Source organism: Notamacropus eugenii, chromosome 2, assembly GCF_028372415.1.
Source record: "Notamacropus eugenii isolate mMacEug1 chromosome 2, mMacEug1.pri_v2, whole genome shotgun sequence".
Lineage (NCBI taxonomy): Eukaryota > Metazoa > Chordata > Mammalia > Diprotodontia > Macropodidae > Notamacropus > Notamacropus eugenii.
In genome coordinates this window covers 476848254-476871827 of record NC_092873.1, presented here as the reverse complement: position 1 = coordinate 476871827, position 23574 = coordinate 476848254, and the positions used below count along the sequence as shown (strand labels likewise).

The following is a 23574-nucleotide window of genomic DNA, read 5'->3' as shown; positions in this document are numbered from 1 at the left end:
AGAAAAAGCAAAGTCCCTTGCCTTCCTTAATATTATTTGTACCTATCAATAATTGATATGTTTGAATTTTCATAGACATTACAATCTTTAACAACTAAGAGTAGTAATAAGGTGCAGATTGCATCTACACTAAATAATAATTATCTTCACTTACAAGAAGGAATCTGATCAATAAATGTGCTAATGGAGCTTCTCTTTGGGAGACAACAGCTCCTGAAAGGACTTTGGCCATAACATTTATATGAGCAAAATGAAATTCAGTGATAAAAGTAACCAAAAAGTCAATGTCTGACCCCTACCCTCAACCTTCCATCCCATATGGAAAAGCTCTGAGAATTACAGGTTGGTTTGTTTGGTTTTCTGAAAATGCATGAACAAATGATAGGAAAAAAAATTCAACCCAAATGAGATTAAGTGCAAGGTGAACATCCTGGTAGCCAACAGAACAGCTTTGGTGACCCTGATTAGTCAATCTTCTAAGGATAATGGACACTCTACCCCTTGTCACAATCAGTTTGCTACAATGACACCCTTGGGTTTTGGTCATCAAATCCTAGGACTGGAAGCAAATTCAAAAGTTCACCTCAGGCATGTCTATAGACAAGATTACAAACAGATCTAGCCTAGGAGTGACAGATAGAATGGAGTGGGTGGGGGGGAAGAGTTTCTACTTACTGCTCTTGATGTTGGATGCATAAAACTTTGGATCATCTCGTTTCACAGAAGAGGGGTTTTCACAAAATCTGTTTATATTGTCCTCAAGGTACCAGCTTTTGTTCTCATCAAATACAGCAAACACAGCTTGTTGTTCTGAATCTGCCGTCCTCTATAAGTAAAAAAAAATTGAATTATTCACAAAATGTTCATTTTTTCCCATTCTTTGCCTTCCTGATGAGCATCTGGGTTTTCAGAAAAGAGAAAACATAGCACAACTCTTTTGGGGAGAAGAACTCTCAAAATAATTCCTAAGTATTTTTAATCAATTAACAATCATTTGAGACTTAGGATTTCAGGACTTTAGAAAACTACTAAAATCAACCTCAATTTACTATGATTTAGATATCCCCTTTGGCTCATCTCAGGAGACCTTGTTAGGGGCTTGATTTATTACTTTATGATTGTCTAGACTTAAGAAAGTGGTGGAGAAATGTTAATAGTGCAGATTAAACTTAAAAGTGTGTACTGTTTTCAACAAGAGCTGATTAAACAGTTACCAGCACATTCCTGGTTTATTTTATTTATAATTTTTATTATATAATTATTTTATATTAATTATTACATTATTATACTATATAATATCATATATAATATAATAAAAATAAATATTAATATATTATATATGTGTATTAAAATACCATTTATAAAATAGCCTTCATTTTCAAAAGATTGAAATGGAAGTACATTCTACTAAGACCGGTCACTAGATGGTGTAGTGGATAGAGCACTGGCCTGGAATTAGGAAAGTCTAAGTTCAAATCTGGCCTCAAACATTTACTAGCTCTGTGATCCTGGGGAAGTTATTCACCCTGTTCCCTTTAGTTTTCTCATCTGTAAAATTAGCTGGAGAAGGAGATGGCAAACAACTCTAGTATCTTTGACATGAAAATCCCAAATGGGTTTTCACAAAGAATCGGACATGACTGAAACAACTGAACAACAAGATCTTTTCACTACGGTCACTTCTTGAAACATCTAGGTCACTAGACTCTTCTACAAGACTGACTGTGTGCCCCACAGAAGATTCACCCTCTGCTCTAAATTCTGAGTTGCCAAACACTTCTGGAAAACAATCATGAAATCATGTGAACTGGGTCAATTTTAAAGGAAACCAAAGTGTGGCATAGTAATAAAAACAGCAATGAACACAAGACGACTTGAGTGTGGATTCCAACTCTGTTACTGACTTTTTGATCGACCTATTTGACCTTAGACAAAACATTTAACATCATTAGCCTCACTTTCTTCATCTAAAAATTTGGGTGTTGACTTAGATGATCTCTAAGTTCCCTTCTGACCTTGCCTTTCATATCACATTTCCACTTGAATGTCTCATAAGTTTCTCAAGCACATATCCAAAGCAGAACTCATTACATTTTCCCCAAACCAACCCTTTTTCCTATCTATGTGGAAGGCACCACCATCCTTCTAGTCATATTGGCTCAAAACCTTGGAGTCATCATGGACTCCTCACACTCTCTCACCTTTCATGTCCAATCAAGGGCCAAATCTCATCAGTTCTTCCTCTCTAGGATCTTTTCCTTTTCTCCTTACTCATGTAGCTGTTGGATGTTTTCATCATCTCTGACTACAGCTTCCTAATTGGTCTTCCCACCTTAGTTTTTCTCTCTCCTCCAGTTACTCTTCCACATGGCAGCCAAAGTGATATTCCTAAAGTGCATGGCTAATCATATCATCTTAAAATTCCAATAACTCTCCATTAGTCCCTAGGATAATATAAAATGCCTCCATTTGGCAGTTAAAACTCTTCACAACATGGCTCCAGCCTATCTCCCTGGATTTATTTATACCTTACTCTTTCCTCACTCATGCCACAATTCAGCCAAACCAGCCCACTAGTGATGCCTCTCCACATGACATCCCATCTCTGTGCCTTTGTACAGATGTCCCTCCTAAGCCTGGAATATGCTCCTTCCTCACTGCTGTCTTTTAGAATTCCTTCTGTCTTCCTTCAAAGGTCAGATCAAGAACCATCTTCTACATGAGACTTTTACTGATCCCTCCAGCTACCAGTGGTGGCACTGGTATAATCTTTTAAAATGTTGTGCATTTTAAATGTTAAGTTTTATGCATGTTAAATGCATGTTAAATTTTAAAATGTTGTATATAAAAATATACATGCACATACTATTTCCCCTGATAGAATGTAAGATACCTGAAGGCAGGGACTGTTTCATTTTTGTGTTATTATCCTCAGCATCTATCGCAGGCACAGGTATCTAGCTTGGTACACAGATATCCATTCATTTATTTCTTATGACTGTCTCTATAGCTGCTATTTTAAACCTTCTCTTCTCTCTTCTCCTGCTCAATTCCACATACCCCCTCCCCCATATCTAAGAAGGCTGATCTTACCTACTACTTCACTTCAAAATTGAGCCTGTGTGACTGAACTCCCTCAGGATGCTTTCTCCAAACCTCTGATTCTCTCAAAGTCTTCATTCATTTCCTTCTACTCCTCCACCCCAATCTACTGCACTAGTTATAGAAAGCTGTTTTGAAGAAATAGGAGAGGATATTCTACCTCTCACCTGTGGAAAGTCGACAGGTGTTGCACATTGTATATGTTTGGGGACTTTTTCAGCATATTGATCTTTTGTGCTGATTTTTTTCCTTTTTCTTTTTGTCTAAAAAGTACTATTTGTTATATGGGATGGTTCTCTGGGAATGGGAGGGAGAAAGACACTGAGGAAAACTCTTGTGATGTAAACAACAAAATACATCAACAAACACTTTTTTTAAAAGTTGATTTGAGAATGTTTTGTGCTGCTTGCCCACAAGTTGTGGTGCTAATCCCAGGCTCCAAAACTGGTAATTACAGGTTTGGATATTCACCCACCTGCATGAATGCAAAAAGGATAAAAAGTGGCTAAGAGAAGAACCACTCAATGATTATTTTGTTTCTCTTTTCTCTGCCAAGGAGAAGGATCTTTGAATGGGAAAGGTAAGAACCAAAATGCCTAATAAGGCAATGATTCCCAAGAGAAGTGGGTAGCATATTACACTGGTAGCAAGGGAGAAAATGCTAGTGATTTGAACTAGCCAAAGATGGAATGTGCTTCCTTGGAAGGGAGTAGGTTTCTTCCACACTGGAAGCCTTCAGGCAAAGGCTGGATGACCAACTCTTGTGTATGTTATAAAGAGCATTTGGGTTGGACTAGATATCTTCTGAGGGCTCTTCCAAGCCTGACATTCTGTGACTCAGTTATTTACTTAAGCAGCCCTAATTTCTTCCCCTCTTCGTTCTTCAGCTTAGCTCATAATCAAGCTTTGGGGCAGCTAGGTGGTGCAGTGGCTAGTGCAGGAGTCAGGAGGACCTGAGTTCAAATCTCACCTCAGACACTTGACACTCACTAGGTGTGTGACCTTGGGCAAGTCACTTAACCCCAATTGCCTCATCCTGGGTCATCTCCAGTCATCCTGATGAATATCTGGTCACTGGATTCAGATGGCTCTGGAGGAGAAGTGAGGCTGGTGACCTGCACAGCCCTCCCTCACTCAAAAGACAAAGTCAAGTGCAAGTCATGTCATTATTTCTCTGATGGCATGGTTTTCTTTGGCAATGGATGAACACACACATAATCAAGCCCAAATATCTCTTATCTTAATTTTTAAAAAATTGTTCTCATTACCCTTCATGTTGTGGAATTCCCACCTGTCAAGTCCAAACTTTGAGACAGAGTAGTAGTAGTAGTAGTAGTAGCAGCAGCAGCAGCAGCAGCAGCAGCAGCAGCAGCAGCAGCAGCAGCAGTAGCAGCAGCAGCAGCAGCAGCAGCAGCAGCAGCAGCAGCAGCAGCAGCAGTAGTAGTAGTAGTAGTAGTAGTAGATGGTGATATTAGTTAATATTTATATAGCCCTTTAATAAGGCAGCCTAGGAGATTCGCTGGGCCCAGAGTCAGGAAGACATTTCTCAGACATTTACTAGTTATATGACCCTGGCAAGTCACTTAATCTCTATCTGCCTCAGTTTCCTCAGCTCTAAAATGAGGATCATAAGAGGACCTAACTCACAGAGTTGTTGTGAGGATCAAATGAAGTGATATTTATAAAGTGCTTAACATAGCAATTGACACTTAATAGGTACTTAATAAATGCTTGTTTTCTACCTTCTCTTAAAGTTTGAAAAGCCAAAAAAAAAAATAAAAATAACAGCTTTATTTAGGTTCTCTCATTCCCTCTTGACAACAACAATACTATTCAATAAATACAATTCCCGTAGATAACTTCATTCTACAGATGAGAGATTAAGTGACCTGTCCATGGTCCTAAAACTATACACGTAAGAGACAGGTATTGACCCCAGGTCCCTCCTGACTCCAATTGCAGGACTCTTTCCAGTGTACCACGCTGACTCTCACCCTCCCTGAAATCAGGCTTTCGGTTCCCGTCACTCTCTCTTCAAGTCTATTCATACCCTCCTCATCACCAGAACTTATAGTGCTGTTTTCCTAGTTTTCATTCTTCTTGGCCTTTTTGCAGCAACTGACATTGTGGGTGCAATTCCCTCACTGTGCCTCTGACTGCATCTTCTGTCTCTTATGCTGGCTTTTTCATCTTGTTCTCTCATATCTGTTCCCCCTTATTTTGTCCTGGGCATCCTTTCTCTTCTCTCTCTCTGCTCTCTCCTTTGGGGATCTCAACCCTTCCCTTGGCTTCAGCGATCACTGTTATGCAGATGTCTTCCAATCTTTCCCCAGACCTTCAGGGGTGTCTTGAAACCAGCTCAGATCAACCCATAATATTTCAATGTGAACATTTACACCTGGGAAATTGTGAAACGCTCCAAATCAAGGTTTGATTTAGTGTTTTTTTGTTAGTCTTGACTTAAGAAAGTAATGGAGAAGATGCCAAAGTGAATTAAACTTTTTACAGATCTCATTGTTAAATGTTAGCCACCACACAGCTGGCTTTAATCATGTATTTCCAACTGACTACTAGACATTTCTGTCTGTATATTTCAACAGCAACTTAAATTCAACATAATTAACACCAAAGAAATCCTTTTCCTCCCAAATCTGTTCACCTGATTTTATGTGTATAGATGGAACTACTATCCTCCCAGTTTCCCTGGGCTCATTATCTTGTAATCATCTGTGACTCTTACCTGACCTTTACCACAAAAATCAGCTAGGATTTTCTACCCCCTCAATATCTTTTCAAATCCAGCCTCTCCCACTGCAATCACCCTGTTTCAGGCCCTCATCCCTTATCACTTCTAGACTGTTGTAATAGCCTCTTCTCAGATCTTCTTAGCTCCTATCTGTCCATTCTGCACGTCAAGCCTGAGGGTCACTTAGCAAAAAAAAAAAAAAAATAGGTGCATTCAGGAAAACAATCACATTGAAAAATAGAGCAAATGCTTTATGAAATTCAGTTCCAGTAGAAATGACTATTTTGAGTAACCTAGACAAGAGGATCTGTTCAGCTTTTCTACAAAATATTTCTATCTGTTAATACTACCATTGTTCCAGCTCCCTTACCTGAAGGGAATTATCCAGACCATATTATCCAGAATAAAACCCAATAGCATACCCCAGAACCTGGATTTGGAGACAGAGGTCAGAGAAAAATAACCAAACAGTAAGTTTATATAGCAAGAAGGAACACCCAAGACCAAATCTTCTCCAGTTCAGACTGCAAACCTTGTAAGTAAGGACAAAGGTAATTAATGATGGGATACAATACCTGTACTCCTCGATTGTCCAAGGTTCTGCTCTTACAAATCAAGAGTAGCCCAATCAAGCCTGAAGCAATGTCCCTTGGCATGTCCACAATACTGTAATATGGCCTTGTTAAACACTGAGCATCATTTCCTGTGGGTTCATCAGACTCCAGGATGTTCCACTTATAAGTGTAAGTTTCTCCTGGTTGGACAGCTTTGACCAGGGTGTTGTTGCCTAAAGGAAAGTTTATTTATAATGAATTTTCATTTGGAAAGTGATTTCAGAGACAAAATTCTGGTGAGAGTCAAGCTACAAAAGAAAAGGAAGAGAAAGTGTTCTGATACCATGAGACCTTGACCAATATCACCTCTTTTCCAAATAGGAAGACAAAGTCTATGTTAAATGTTTAGTGCAGAACTTGGTATTTAGGATGCAGTATCCCTGAGCCCTCGATTTCCCTAATTGTCAGCCACTCAGAGATAAGCAATAGGAATTTTCAGGCCTAGAAGACTTATCTTGGCAAGGAAAAAAACTTGTTTGCCAGAAAAATCTATCTATCTATCTATCTATCTATCTATCTATCTATCTATCTATCTATCTATCTATATCTGTCTCTCTATCTATCTACCTATCACATGTCCAGGGTACAATTTGTGACATAATAAAATATGATATGTGTGTATGTTGTGTAAAACCTATAGACCTAAATTAATTATATGTATTATTTTAGTTTATCCTAATAAAAATCTATTCAGGCAAGTGCTGCAAGTATTATTAATCTCATTTTGAAGATGGATTGTCATTTGGGGAAATGTACAAATACAAACAGAGAAGATAGACTGCTGGATCCGGATTCAGGAAGATTTGAATTCAAATCCATTCTCAGACACTTAACTACCTGTGTGACCCTAGGCAAGTCATTTAAGCTACACCTCATTTTTCTCAATTCCAGGGTTGTTGTGAGGTTAAAAATGAGACAATATTGGTAAAGGGTTTTGGAAGCCTTCAAGTGTTATATGAATGCTAGCCATTATCATTATTTGCCAATAAGACCTAAGTTTTCTTCAATGTTGGGTATTCCTAGTATGAGAATTCTTGCTACTTTGCTAACTCATCCCATCTGGCTAGTATGTAAATTCTATCCTGAGACAGACAAAAATTAATTGACTTGCTCACAGCTATTTCAAAGGAAAGATTCGAAACCAAGTCTTTCTACCTCCAAGCCCCAGTAGTCATTTCTCCACTATGCTTCACTACTTCTGAAGGAATTCAATTAAAAATAGTACAACAAGGTATGCAGAGCTTGTGATATGCAACATGGAAGGCTCACCCTTACTAATACAACTTCAGGATTGCCAAAGTATTTTACGGAAGACATTTTGGTGTCATCGAGATTAAATAACTTGCCCATGATACATAGCTAATAAATGGACAAGGTGGGATTCAAACTAATTGCTGTCATTGTTTTTTCCAGCTGTCCCTGCCATACTTATCTACAACACTCCACTGTTATCTGAGCCCTGGGAAAGCAGGGAGGTGGGTCGTTCCCATGTTGTCCGAGACGAAAGGATTTTGAGTCCCATTTGAGTGGCCTTGATATGCGGTTGTTTTATGTGCTTGTCCACTAGGGGGTGCTATGGCAGCAAGAAAGGGACATGATCCTGTATGATGATTTACCTGACTCTTCCAGGTGTTGGGAAATATAGGACCAATGGATTTAGGGCTGGAAGGGAACTTAGGGATCATCTAGTCCCACATTGTGAAGATGAGGAAACTGAAACTTGGAGAGTCTGACTTGCCCAAGGTCATACAGGTAGTAAGTGACTTAGTTGAGATCGAAATTCCAGGTCTTTAATGACAAACCCAGTACTTTCCTCACTTCTCTCTCCAGCGCTGTGTGAGCAGACTGCCTGTACTATTTATACACGAAGGGAAGTTAGTAGAAAAGTCTACTTCATTAACGTCTTGAAATAGAGCAAAGGCTTCACCTAACTCATGTGAACAGAGATACGAACCTGAAGTTGAAAAATTCATAGCTTTCTCTTCATCTGTGGAAAGTGTTATCCCATGAGGATAAATACTATAGGGACGGCTGGCCATATTTTTGAAGACAATCTAACAACGTAGGGGAAGAAACACAAAAATCATGATTGCAGTAATTAAGTCTACTTGGTCTATATATCATTCAGTTGAAATGGTTTACTAAATTTCATAGTCACCTTTGGATTGGTGGGGAGGAGGTAATACCTATTGACTAAGTGCTAGTTTCTCACTGTTCCCTGATTTGTTCCTAGCAAGGGTGTCTGAGAATCTCTAATCCTTATGAACAAAAAGGAAAACTTCCCTAAACTGCTGATTGCTGTTAACTAATGGTGGGTTCATCTTGGGGAGTCCTGGTATTTTTGACAACTGGCTCCCTTGGGGGAAAATTGTACACGTGACACACTTTAATCTGCATTATTAAGATTTTTTCCCATCCCTTTTTTAAATCTAGACAATCAAAAAAAAAAACCCAATAAATCAACCTCCCTCATCTCTAATATTTGCTGATTTTTCCAAGATGTAAATGATCACCCTGAAAATTTGACAGTTGGCTCCCATGAGGCATCTCCCATAGAACTCCAGCATACCTCTGGTTCAGCTTCTCTTCTTACTTCCTACTTCCCCCTAAGCCCTAAGCCCTTCTCCCTCCACTATTACACTCTCACTTAGCTATAAAGAAGAGGAGAAAAAAGTCATAGACCAGAGGCTAAGGGAGGAGATATGACCTTAGGTCCATCTCCCCTCTATAATTCCCATTTCCCTCACCCTCTCCCTTTCTATCCAACACCTTTTCCTTTAGTCCCTGGCTCCTCCTCTCACCTATAGAACAGAGGTTTTTAACCTGGGATCCCTGAACTTTTTTTTTAGTGTTTTGATAGCTATTTCAATATAACTGGTATCCTTTGTCATCCTATGTATTTTATTTTATGCATCTAAAACACTATTCAGAGAAGGAGCCTCACCAGGCTGCCCAAGGGATCAATGACACAAAATGGTTAAGGACCTGTGCTCTAGAGTCTCCTGGGTCTTCTGTCTCCAGGGGTCTTTGGGAAAATATACTCTCCCATGTAAATGGAAGCCCCTTCATATGTAGGACATGGATAAAGGGGCATTAGATTCTCCATAAAAGCTATGTTTGCACATTTGAGAGAGTAGAGAAGAAAAAGAGGAAATGATGTATGCCTTTTTTTTGCTTTTCACTGTTTACAAAACAAATATGTTGAAGTCAATTTGACATACAATTAAAAAAAAAACAAACAACAAAAAATTCCATATACTCCAAGGCCTTCCCTACATGATTCAACTACTCTCTGTGTCCCACCATCGCTTACTTACTTTGAGGGTGTCTCTGACTTGGGCTCTAATGATAGGCCCCAAGATACCAGTTTCTTCGGGACTACTATTTTCTATACGTTTAGTGAAAGATTCATCTTGGTACTGTTTGTAGACTACCTTCTTATAACGTGTCCCAATTTGGTTTGCCAAATTGTTATACCAAACATTATCCTTTCTGAAAGAAAAAGAGAATCATCAACCCAATGAAGGCTAGTTTTTTCCTTCCATTGAAACACAAATTCATTATTAGTTGTGATGGTAGAAGGGGCTCCAGGGAAGGGAGGTGAAGGAGAACACAGGAATAATCTTATAGTGTATGGCTGGGATTTTTGTGATGGGGGGGCGGTGTTCTGGCCCATTAATGGGGTTTCCAAGAAGAGTAGAAGTGAGTGGTAGCCTATTTCACCATTGCTTACTCCAGGATGTTTAATGGAATAAAGTTTTGGTATATCTTGGATTAAACTGGACTAAGTAAAGCATAAAGTGAGTAGTGGTGCAGTGGATAGAGAGACCCACACATGGAGTCAGGAAGACCTGAGTACCTGTGCACAGATACTGGTCAAGACCTCACCTTACCGCAGTGATGAGAGGAGGGCATAAAGAATCAACATTAAATACCATACGCACCTCAACTCACTTTACCTCCCAGTTATTTTCTGTGCATAATCTCACCAGATTCTCTTTTCTCATTCTCAAAGAAGGGAAGAGAATAAGAATATATATGGCACCTACCATGTGCCAAAATCTGTATTAACTGCTTTTTACAAATGTTATCTCAATTATCTTCACAACAACTCTATGAGGTAAGTGCTCTCATTTTCTCCATCTTGCAGTTGAGGAAACTGAGGCAGAGAGCAGTTAAGTCACTTGTCCAGAGTTACACAGCTAGAAAGTATCTAAGTCCAGATTTGAACTCAAGTCTTTCTAATGCCAGGTCCAGTGCTCTGTCTACTCTGCCACCTCGCTCTCCACTAGGCAAATCATGGATGGTTGCTGAGTAGCACCTTCTGTCATCTTCAGGGATGACAGGGGGAGCCACAGATGACCTTCATTTCACTCCATACGTGCTTATTCCCCTAACTTGTTAAAAATAGGACCTTTGTAGTGACAGAGTACACTTTGAATTCCAACTAATAATCTGCCCAAGGCAATGCTGATGGCAGTGAGTTTAGGGAAGTAGAGAGGAAAGGGTAGATTAGATTGGGAGAGCTGAAGAGAAGCTACTACTCTAAGTCCTGAGAGTCACACACTTATGTCATTTTGCACTGATAGGCTCTTGTTATCAAAACAAGCACCCTAGTAGTAGTAGTATAGTAGCTAGTGTACAGTATAGTAGTAGTTTAGTGTATAGTATATAGTGTATAGTATATAGGGTACAGCATTGTGTATGTAGCAGTAGTAGTATAGTACACAGTAGTAGTAGTAATATGTCCACTTACTTGTCTGTGTTCTCCTGGTTTTTGGGGGCATAGTCCCAAATGACTTCCTCTGCAGCAATAAAATACTCCCACTTCTTAATGTAACGCCTCTGATCTCGGGTTAATTTGTGTATCTTTCTGGTCGCTTTGGGACATTTTTCAATTTTGAGGTATGCTTTCATCCCAGCTGATTCAGGATATGCAGAGGATAATGAGAAAATTAGGGAGAAGACAGCTCCACCCAAACACTAAGCATTTAAAAGTATGTGGAAAAATGTATCAGTTATACAGTTAGGGGTGCGAACGGAATAGTCTGACACTGTTAAAAATGTTATCCTGGAATGATATGGAGTGGGGGAGCAGGGAATAGGAAGAAAAAAAGGAAGGGAAATGGGCAGAAAATCCTTAGTCAAGATCCATTTGCCTGTCCTAGATAGGAGGATTTGACATAATTTCTGTTCCATTAATATTCCATGGTGTGAGTTTGGTAAGGAGATTGATCATAAACACATCTAAAGGGCATCCAGAATGGATTAAGTTCAAATTTATGCCATTTAATGATGGGATGAAGGACCCAGGGATGTTTACCCTTGTGAACTGATGACTTGAGGGAAGAAGGATGTGAAAGCTGTCTTTACTTGAAATGTTGCCTTGGAAGAGGGATTAAGTTGGTTCTTCTTTTCTCCAGAGGGCAAAACTGGGAGAAATGCTTGAATGGGGCAGAGAACCAAATGTGGGCTTAGAGTTAAGCAAAATACAGTGTGTTCTCTCTGGGTACCCCTTTACTGGAAGTCTTCAATCAGAACTTGGGTGACCAAGCATTAGGTATGTTATAATGGAGACTGTTTTTCCAGAAGTTCCGTACTTTTGGCCACACCTTAAACATTCCAGGAAACAATACATCTTTACCTCTAAGCATATTCATTACCCTCTTTCATTTTCTCTTTCTACTTTTTCCCAAGAGAGAAAAGGCTTTCTCTGTTTTCTCAAGGTTTTTAGTAGACCACTTCCTTTCCCCCAGCATCCTGGTGAGTGAGTTAGAGCTCTGAGAAGCAAGCAATAAGATTCTTCTCTCCCAGGCTCTGGCAGGTGGGGCCAAGGAAGAGAGAAGAGCCCCCAGAAATGACTGACTTATCATAGGATCCATTTCCTTCATTCCAAAGATCACTTGTGGAACTTCTGAAATTTGGGTAGCCTCGACTATTCTTAAGTGCCTCAGGAAAAGGCTGACAAGGCAGCCTTCAAAGGTGAATTAGGTTTCCTGGATGTGTTTGCTTGTTATTGACACAGGGAAATACAAAGAGCCTACTGAGGAATGAAAAAGCCCAGGATCCTAAGCATAACTGTCAATCCTATAACCCCCTGCAATGCTGCCCATAAAAAATAAGTCCCTTTCCTATTAGGCGACATGGCAGGGACAATGATCTTGAAGGAAGGGACATCCCTTTGTATTTTTAATTGAAACTTAAGTCACTAGTCACACAGTGTACTCCTTCCAGTGACAGAGAAACTTAATGTTGTGGGAAGGGTCTCCTTGCCTTGAAAATGCTTTGGGATGAGAGAAGATATCTGCCACCTTCCCTCGTGGCTCACAGTCATATTTGCAGTGGTTGATGTGGCTCCGACGAGAGGGATGGCCGAGACTTTTCGAGAGTTATGCTCCAGGACCTGCCCGTCATAATGGATAGAGAATAATTCAGGGCCTGAGCTCATGGCAATTAGATGCCAGCTAATCTGGTCATAGGCACAGACTGTTACATCTGAAAGAGAAGGAATAGCCGAGGTCAGAACAGTCAGTGAGTTCAATGTCCCATACACCCAAAGCCAGAGATTACTAGTCGGAGCAGGAGGGGATCTGGGCTCAGCTCAGCTCCAGGACAAGCTGGGACATTCATGGAACCTTTAAAGGAAGGAGGTCCCAGGGGTTTATGCTCCTTTGCCACTGTGCTGTGGTTAAACGTTGTCCAGACTTTACAAGGACCTTTGCTGCTTTGGGATTTACTCCTTGTTTTAATGACAGAAGCAATTGCTGACTCACTCCATCAAGGAGCATGACCAGGAGGTCATGCAGGAGCAGAGTGGATGAATTCATGGGTGAGTGTATTGGTGCATGTGTCAATCAACAGTCGGTAAACAAGCATTTATTAAATTCTTCCTGTGTGCCAGACACTTTGCTAAGTGCTGGGGATATGAAGAAAGGCAAAAATCTTCTCTGCTCTCAAGTTGCTCATTGTCTATTAATGACATGCAGCTACATATGTACAAACATAGCGAAACAGAAGGCGTTCTCAGAGGGGAAGGCACTGGTAGCAGTGGTGGTGTTGGGGCCAAGGATCTGAACTTAGTCTTTAAGGAAGCCAGGGAAACAAAGAGACAGAAGTGAAGAGGGAGAGGGAGAACATTCCAGGCATGAGGGAGAGCCAGCCCAAAGTCAAGGAACTGAGAGATGATATATCACGTTTGAGAAACAAACAAACAAAAGAAAATCAATGTTCTTGGAATAAAATACATGGAAGGGAGAGTAAAATGTGATAACCTGGAAAGGTAGGAAGGGATGAGATAGTGAAAGGCTTTAAGAGCCAAGGAGAGTAATTTTATACTAGATCCTGAATGTGACAGTGAACCCCTGAAGTTTATTGAGTAAGGGAGTGATGGGATGAGACCTGAGCTTTAGGAAGATTGTTTTCACAGTTGAGTATGGGACACACTGGAGAGGAGAGAGACTAAAGGTAGAGAGACTAACCAGAAGGGTACTGCCATAGTGTAGGTGTGAAATGATGAGGACCTGTATCAGGATGGCAGATGTTAAAGAGGAATGATGAGATATAACAGAAAGATGTTGTCAAGATAGAAATAACAGGGCTTGGCAACAGATTGGTATGGAGGGTTGGGAGCGAGAGCGTGCATGACAGAGAGAGAGAGAGAGAGAGAGAGAGAGAGAGAGAGAGAGAGAGAGAGAGAGAGAGAGAGAGAGAGAGAGAGAGAGAATAACGGCTAGTATAGGAGTCAGGGGCACTTGGGGATTAATAGGGAAGTTAAGGAGAAGGAAGTATTTCTGTCCCTGTTGAAAATGCAGGTTTTTATTCCCCAGACTTCTGGGAAAATGTTTAATTGGAGCAATGACTTCAACACTAGTAACTGTTATCAGTTAACTTAGGGTTTTTTGTTTCAAACCACTAGAGTTCTTAGTTTCTGGTTATTTTTATAACCAAATGTTACTGAGAAGTGGTCTATAGACCATATACTTATTTCTCAGTGAATAAACATTTATTAGGGACTTACGATGTGCCAAGCCCTATGTTAAGTGTAAGGGATACATAGAAAATTTGAGGAAATCCTTGCTCTTGGTGACCTCACACTAATTGTGGAAGGCAACACAAAAGAATATTCAGTTGGAGAGTACAGAGAAAGGCCTTTAAGTCTGAAGAATGCAGCAGTCTGGAAGATGGCAAGGCCCAGAGGTCCTTAGGTTGTAATAGGTAATGTTGATGATGATGATGGGGGCCTGCATCTCTTCATTATGGAAAATTAATTCAATTAATTCACTTAGTGAATCAATTAAATTAAACAAGCATTTATTAAGTGACTACTGTGTGTCAGGTATTGTATCATGGAAACAAAAATCAAAATGAAACAGTCTTTGACCTCAGGAAGCTTACATGACAATGAGAGAAACACCGTGTATACAGTTAGGTCTAAAATCATCATATATATGTTCAAACCCATGATCCCACTGGTTTAGGGATCTCTTGATGGGAAAATTCCTACTGGCAAAGCAAATTGGCAGCTTCTCTGCTGGACTCGGAATAAAATCGAAGTCATGGAACACTGAGTAACATTAATGAGAAAGGAAGAAGTACTTTAAAAAACAGTCCCTTTCACTTCCTCCCCCAAATCCCAACAAGCATGAAATAATCTATGCACAGCCAGTAAAGGTTTCGTGGTCGCAAGACTAAGTGAAGACACTCCTAGCAGCATCGGGCTTGCCAGAGGAACCTGGGCCTCCAGCTTGTGTTTTCTGATTTTTTTGAACCATGTCCACCAGACCAGTGTTTTTTATTTGCTGCTCCAAGGCAAATTTATTAATCCACAGAAATTTTGCTACTAAAATTCCTTACTTCTTAAAATCTATCCATTTATAAAATTAACTATTAATCTCCCAGTTTTGTTTAAATCTTCTCTCTGGACCTTGGTCCTATCCCTCAAGATGCCAGAAACATTACACTAGATGCCTTACTTTTCTCTATTATAATAATAACACATATATAGCACTTTAAGGTCTGCAGAGGGATTTCTATATGTTATCTCATTTGGTCCTCATAACAACTCTTTGGGATAGGTGCTATTATTTTTTGCTCATCATACAAATGAAGAAACAGAGGCCAAGAGAAGTTGTTACATCTAGTAAATTTCTGAGGCAGGATTTGAACTCAGGATTTGACTCTGGGTAGCTAGGTGGCACAGTGCTGGGCCTGGAGAGAGGAAGATTCCTCTTTCCGAGTTTAGATCTGGCCTCAGACACTTATTAGCAAGTCACTTCATCCTGTTTGCCTCAGTTTCCTCATCTGTAAAGTGAGCTGGAGAAGGAAATGGCAAACCATCCCAGTAACTTTGCCAAGAAAACTCCAAATGGATCATGGAGTGTTGGACATGACTTACATGACTGAACAAAGAAGTCTTTTCTGACTCCTAAGTCAGCACTTGGCCACTTGGCTATGATATAGAATGATGACTAATGCTACCTTTCCTAGTTAATTGGCTTAAGAATCCTACATAGGTTAAACTGACATAAGGTACAAGTAAGACACCCAGTAAGAGACTCAGCTCACCCGTTACCTGGCAGTGTTCCATTCACATAGCCATTGACTGTATACATCAGAGAAGGTGACCGCTGCCAGCTTTTGCTTTCATCAAACACTGCGAACATCAGCACATGTTGCTGGTCAAACATCTTTTGAGTCCCATCCACAGTCAAGCTGCCTATGAGAAGAAAACAAATGCTTCTTTATAACTTCATCAAGAGGAAAAATAAAACAAATTAATTATTCTAAGACAGCTCCTACTATTTATTCCTAGGCAGGAAAGATCCCAGAAAGGCAAGACTTCCATGCAGTAGCATTTTCCAAAATGTTAACATGGTGAACGAATTTCTTTCAAAAACATCCTCTTCATCAGTTAACTGGTGGTGCTTTGGGGTTGGGAGGTGAGGAACCCAACAGTTTCTGAAGAAATGAAAGTTGATATCCCATAGATGACAATGGAAAGGGACATGGCGGGTATGAGCAGGCAGCAATAGATGCCACCTGTCATAAATAGGATCATAGAACTAGGGCTGGAAGAGACCTTAGAAGGCTAGTCTCCAGTACAACCTCTTCAATATACAGATGAGGAAACTGAGGACAGGGAGGTAAAGAGATTTGCCCAAGGTCATGCAGATAGTAAACCCCAGAGATATAATTTGAGCCAAGGTCAAGGACAGAGGCAGCTAGGTAGGCATGTGTAACATATGCATTTGCACATAAACATATGTACATGCATATGTGTACACGTGTGAGCACATGTGTGTGACCCTAGAGTGAACACCCTCCTCATGTGCATCTCTTAGAATCATCTTCTTCAAAGACTCAAGTCAGGAGCCACATTCTGCTGGCTTCCTATTTGTTAAATTATCTTGTAGTCACTTATCTAGCATTACTCTATGCCCCCAGTGGAATGCAAACTTCTTGAAGGCAAGGACAGTTTTTGATCTGTCTTTGTATCCTCAGCCCCTAGCACAAAGCTTAATAAATGCTTGTTAAACAAATGAATGTTGAGAGAGCCAGTATATTATGACATGAGAGAAGTCCAAGGAATGCATAGAATTTGGCCAAAATATGTTATTGGAGTATTATAAATCTCCTTCATAGAAAAACCTTAGGAATGTATGGAAAGTGGAAATAGTTCCCAAATGGATAGGACCTTCTGACCCTGGGGTTGTACTGGTATCAAGACTTCAGCCTTACCTCCATGCTGTTAGAAGGTTCCTGAGAAGGGCTGTATGTGAGAAACTTGTTGTTTGTCCTTCATTCTTGAAGAGGATCACGACATCAGGGAGGGTGATGCCATGACATGCAAGTGAATTGGATTTAAGTGAGGGAGGGCTGTGCAAGGTCACCTGCTTCACTTTCCCCTCCAGAGCCATCTGAGTCTAGTGGTGAGATATAAATCAGGACAACTGGAGATGACCCTGGATGCTGTGGAGACCTTGGCCTTTTTAAACTGAGGTCTTTAACAGGGCTTAGTTTAATCTGTGAAAAGCTTATGTAAATGTTAAATCACTGGTATTATTTTCTGCCAAGTGAAATTCAGATAGTACCTCAGTCAGAAAGAGAAACTGCATATCTGCATGTCACCAGATTTAGCTTCTCTGGAAGGAAGAATGCATAAGTTTCTTTTATTTGCAAACAATTACCACAAGCCCTTCAAATGGACCAGACTTCTTTCAAGCAGCACTTTATTCATTATATCACTTAGATGCCTCAGTACACCCTTATCTTTTGGGTAACTTTTTTTGGGGGAAATTTCTTGTTTTTAGGGATTCAGGAGAAGGAATTCAAAATGGAAACCTAAATACTAAAGTCTCAGATACTCCCTCCTCAGCCTAGCAATGGTACAGTTTTCAACTCTTTATGGTAGCCACATGAAGGGAGTACTGAGATGATAGGAAAACTGCTGTCACTCAATTTTATGTCCCTCCCACTTTCATTTATCCTTCCCTTACCTTTCTTACAGATGAGCAAAAGTCCGATAAGGCCAGAGTTGAAATCCAATACTAAGTTATCATAGGAGTAATAGATGTGTGTAAGACAAAGAGGATCGTCATCTGTGGGTCCACTGTCTTCAGTGATCATCCATGTGTAGGTATATTCCTGACCTGGAAGTACAGCATCATCCATCTTCTCTGCGGGAGATGTTTGGTCTGTATAACAGGCACCTGGAGATACAGACAAACCGATTATGTCTTTCTTAGATGGGCTTAATGACTTGGAAGAAAGGCGCGCAGAAGTGGAAAGGAGACTTGTCTTGAAAGCAGAAGACTTTGTGTCTAGTTTCACCTCTGCCCCTTGCTAGTGACCATAGGCAAGTTTAACCTGTTTGTATCTCTGAGCCTCAGTTTCCTCATTTATGAAGTTGAGATAAAAATAGGGCATGAAAGCTGGAAGAATCCTTAGAGATTACATTATAGCACTTGCAAAAACATTCACATAATTCAATTAAGTGAATACTTAATATGTGCATACTCTGAGTAAGGCACTATGCTAGAGACTGGAAATGTCACATTCCCTGACCTAAAGGAATTTACAATCTAATATGAAGCCTGGTCTTTGGATTGGTGAGGTCATAACCGGGGTTGTAAACTCATGAGCCATGCTCCCCTTCCTCCCAGGTCAACTTAACCAGCAGATTGCTTTACCTCTTCACTATCAACCTCACCCACTTGGAGATACCTGTGATCTCTGGGACTTACTCTTCTCTTTGGTTAGTTCCTGCCTGAGATCTCCATCTCCTTCTCCTGTTTATCATCCCCCATTTCCAATTCCCTTTTATATTTCATCTTCCTCCATTAGAATGCAAACTCCTTAACAGTAGGGGCAATCTTATATTATTGTTTTTGCATTATCATCACTGAGCCCAATACCTGGCATGCAGTATGTTCTATACACTATGAATAAGAGAAGAGTTTATGATCAAGCAAGAGACAGAATCACAGGAAATAAAACAGATAATTTTCATTACATGAAACTGAAAAAAAAATGACTTTTGTATGAATAAAATCAATGCAGCCAAAATTAGGAGAAAAATAGAAAACTGACAAAAAAACCATTTACACCAAGTTCCTCTGATAAAGGCCTAATTTCTCAAATATATAGGGAACTGAGCCAAATTTATATTTTAAAAAATGAGCCATTCCCCAGTTGATAAATGGTAAAAGAATATGAAGATAGTTTTCAGAAGAAGAAATCAAAACTATCAGTAGTTACATGAAAAATGCTCTAAATTACTACTGATTAGAGAAACATGACTTAAAACAACTCTGAGAAGCTGCCTCACACCCATCAGACTGGCTAATATGGTAGAAAAGGAAAATAACAAATGCTGGCCGGGATGTGGAAAAATTGGGATGCTAAAACTTGGGATACTGTGTGCTCTTGGCAGAGCTGAACTGGTTCAGCCATTCTGGAGCAGAATTTGGAACAATATCCAAAGGACTATACTACTGTACATACCCTTTGACCCAGCAATACCACTACTAGGTTTATATCCCAAAGATATTTATAAAAAAATATTTATAGCAGCTTTTCTACAATGCAAAGATTTGGAAATTGAAGGGATGCACATCAGTTGGGGAATGGCTAAACAAATTATGGTATGTGATTGTGATGGAATACTATTATGTTATAGGAAATGACAAGCAGGATGGTCTCAGAAAAACCTGGGAAAGACTTATGTGAATGGAAGCAAAGTAAAGTGAGTAGACCCAGGAGAACACTGTACACAGTAATGACAATATTGTAGGGATGATCAGCTGGGAAAGGCTTAGCTGCTGTGATCGAGACAATGATCCAAGAAAATTCTGGAGGACAAATGATAGAAAATGCTATCCACCTGAAGAGAGAGAACTGATAAAATTTGAATGCAGATTGAAAATGTACTTTTTAAAACTTTATTTTTGTTTGTTTCTTTTGCAACATGGCTAAGATGGAAGTATGCTTTGGATGACCTTATATGTATAATTGATATCAAATTGCTTGCCTTCTCAAGGATGGATGGAGAGAATTTGAAATTCAAAATTTTAAAAATTAAATGTTAAAAATATTTTGCTTGTAATTGGTAAATATTTAATAAAATAGGTTAAAATATATCAAAAAAGGAAAAATGCTATATCAAATGTGTGTACAAATAAACAAATAACATAGAATGTGATAAAAGCATCTTCAGAAAGAATATTCTATAAAAATGTCAGTTGAGATGGATCCATGAAAGGGGTTAGTCTCTGAGCTTGTCTTTGAAGGGAGAGAAGAATTTCAAAAAGCAGCAATGAAGAGGGAATGCATTCTAGTTAGAACTAGAAGAACAATATCTACAATGATGACAGTGATAGAAAATGAAAAGAACACAAAAAGGAATTTTGAGTAATTGAAATGACCAATCACGGTCCAGAAAATATATAATAAAAATCTCAGTTCTTCCTCTCAATATCAAGGTGGGAGACTGCTGGGACAGAATGTGGTATACATTGCCAATCACTGTATCAGTTGTTTTAGCATAGCCGTTTTCTCTTTGTTACAAAGGAAGATTGAATTTTCTGTGAGGTTGGAGTAGGAGAGAGCTATATCTGGAAATGACTGTGATAAGCAGTGTTGTACAGGGGAAAGTGAAATGAGCTTTGCAATTAGAGATCTAGGGTAAAATCTCATCTTTGCTACTTTGTTGTTTCCATGACTTTAACTTTCCTGGGCCTTAGTTTCCTCACCTGTAAAACTTGGGAGGGGGTTGAACTGGATGTCTCTTGAGCTGTCTTCTTTCTCCTCATCTATAATCCTTTGACTACTTGAATATATCAATAAAACATCTTAATAACAGTATTATGAATATCATTTTAAAGAATGTGTCAGAGTTAAGATTCATTTTGTAGCTCTGATAAGCAATCCAGGGATCTTTCCACTAAACCACATTCTCTCTAAAACTTGTAGAAATGGAAGGTCTGTGGAATACATTTTTAAAATTATCAGGGGCTTAGAAAATATTAAATGCTGTAATGACTTCCTATGAGTCACAAAGCTGTTGCTATCTGAAAAGAAGAATTAAGGGAGTTGGAGTGTCCTCTGCTAAACAGGAAGAGCTCCCTCTAAAAAGTTTCACAGCTCAGTTGGGAAGGAACAAACAGGACCTGATAAGAAATCAGCTTCCTTGGGTCAGATCCTGTTCCTTCTTCAGAGCTGAGGGGCCACAGCTGGACTGCACTTATCTTGGTTGCCTTAAAATTCCTGAGCTGCCTGCCCCAGACTCTGCCTTTAGGCCACTCAGTGGAAAATGATCATAGTGGACTTTAATGGTGCTCTCCCATTCCCACTATTCAAGATTTGCTGAAGACTCCAGGGGAGAAAAGTGGGGAGATCTCCCTTTGCTTGGGAGGGTGATTTCCCAATCTCTTTGACTAAGTCTCCCTCCCTTCTCTCCAAATTAGTCTGTATACACTCAGTTTACCTGTTGTAGACCCCCAATAGAATACAGATTAATAACAGTAATAACAATAGTTAGCATTTAGAAACCACTTTAACATTTACAAAGAGTTTTGCATTTGATCATCCTTACCAGGACATGAGGTAGATGCTTATTATTCCACTTTTAAATCTATGAGGAAACTGAGGTCACTCAGCTAGTAGCAGCCTGACAGGATTATGAATTAATTCATTCTTGACTTCAAGTTTCAGCACTTGAGATTTGGGGTGGAGGAAGGGGTATGATTTTTGTACTCCCAGTGCCTGAAAATCAACATGGTATAGTGGGTTAAGGGCCAGCCTCTGAGTCAGAATGACATATTGACTATATGACCCTGGTCAAAGTGCTTGACATCTCAATGTTCCAAATAACGCTAAGACCAATTTGCAGACCAATTGCACTGGTTGTTTCTTCACTGGGAGATTTCTTCTTGCTGGGATGAAATCACAGGTCTGGAACTGGTATTTCATTGATATAAGGAATGCTTAATGAGGAAATTCCTTTGCCTACAGTAGGTGCTTAATAATACCACAAACTAACATTATCTATCTTTTGTTTTTCTGGTTCTAGTCACATTTAGGCAGCATGTTTGACACCTCTGATTTACTTGTTGGGGGTGGATTGATGCCAAAGGCAAGTTCAAATTTATAAAACCTGAAGCAGGTTGAGGGTTCAATTGGATAGCATCACGTCTTGTGATAAAGCAAATGCGTACTTTGGCTAATTTTTTTTTCCTCCTTGTCTCTTTCTTTCACAGTTAATCCCCATTCCCTTTGCCTTTGTGTTTCATCAGCCAAGAAATGTTTCATAAGGATTTAATGAATTCTCTTAGGAAGCACCATCCAATGGAAAAAAGCATCGGTCTAGAAATCAGAAGTTCTAGATTGGAATCTTGGCTCCACAGCTAGAGAGGCATGTGAGCTTAGGGAGATGTTTCATCTTGAATCCCCATTTTCCTCATGAGTAATAATGCTTGTACCACCCAATTCTCAGAATTGCTGTGTGAGAGAATATATGTAAAGTGATTGTGGTCGAAAGATACAATGTCATAATGGCAGTTGTGGTTGTTATCTTTGGGGGAGATCAGAAGGGAGGCTTTATCTTCATTTTATGGTTGAATGAGTCAATTTTAGCCAAGTTCAGCAAGCAAAAAAAAGTGATTAATGGATTGAAAAAAAACCCAACAACCTTGTTTAGGAAGCTAACTTTTTAGTCCCCTCTGAGTCTTTTATTAGATCACTATTAGATTTTTTTCCCTGGGTTACTGCTTTCACTTTGCAATTTTTTTTTTTGGAGGATGTGCAGCAAACTAATATAAATGAGCAGGAACAATTCATTAGTCATTACATGAAAAGCAAGGGTGACAATGTATCTAACTTATCTGTTCACAGTGAAGTACACTGTGCCTATGGATTGTAATGTCATATATACACAATCCATGTGCATATACATATATGTTTATGCATTGTACATGCATACATGTATGTGCATGTATACACACATATGTATAATGTATTAAAAACTGTTGAAATCCCACCTCAGGCACTTACCAGAAGTGTGATACTGGATAAGTCTGACAACCCTAGCCTCTTAAAACTTAACCTGTCTGGCAACATAGTAATTTCTGAGCATATCCACCTGTTTTAACTTGACTGTATTTTATAACTTTCAAAGGATTGGGACTTGTCCTAACCAAATTTGTCACACTACTAAAAATGATTTATCTGTTCGTTTGTCATCTTGAAATAATAACGTAAGGTGAAAGTACTCAAATGAGCAAATGTCTGCTTGCCTTGAGTAAGATCTATTATTCACACAACTACCAGTTACAAAGATGGACAACTTTCAATTACCCATTTGATTATTTTTTCCTTTTTTTATTCATTTGACTTTGCAGCTAGATCTCTATGAAGAATAATCCAATTTCTAAAGTAGCAGAATTTTGGATTTTACACTCTTAAGTATAAGCAAGTTTTCATGGTATGTAGATGAGCATTGTTAAATAGATACTTAGTAAATACTGCTTGATTAAGACGGATTGCTATATGAACGAAAACCTTCAGATTTATGACATTTTGATTTAACTTTGGTTTTATAGTCTCTAGCAGACTCAG

The 23574-nt window shown here is 39.3% G+C and overlaps 1 protein-coding gene across 4 annotated transcripts in view; it reads right to left on the bottom strand.

Annotated features, from left to right (window-relative positions):
* F5 (coagulation factor V) overlaps positions 1–23574 on the bottom strand; it is an 80072-nt gene that overhangs the window by 39354 nt on the left and 17144 nt on the right. For 2 of the 4 annotated variants that reach the window (XM_072648696.1, XM_072648699.1), the window contains exons 4-11: positions 17958–18170; positions 16034–16177; positions 12736–12957; positions 11219–11384; positions 9780–9954; positions 8417–8516; positions 6424–6635; positions 676–826 (exon numbers count right to left, since the gene is read on the bottom strand). In XM_072648696.1, the coding sequence (XP_072504797.1) occupies positions 676–826; positions 6424–6635; positions 8417–8516; positions 9780–9954; positions 11219–11384; positions 12736–12957; positions 16034–16177; positions 17958–18170 (1383 nt within the window). Of the gene's footprint in view, positions 1–675; positions 827–6423; positions 6636–8416; positions 8517–9779; positions 9955–11218; positions 11385–12735; positions 12958–16026; positions 16178–17957; positions 18171–21553; positions 21724–23574 lie in introns of those variants that run through there. The other 2 variants (XM_072648697.1, XM_072648698.1) reach the window with 2 other exon arrangements.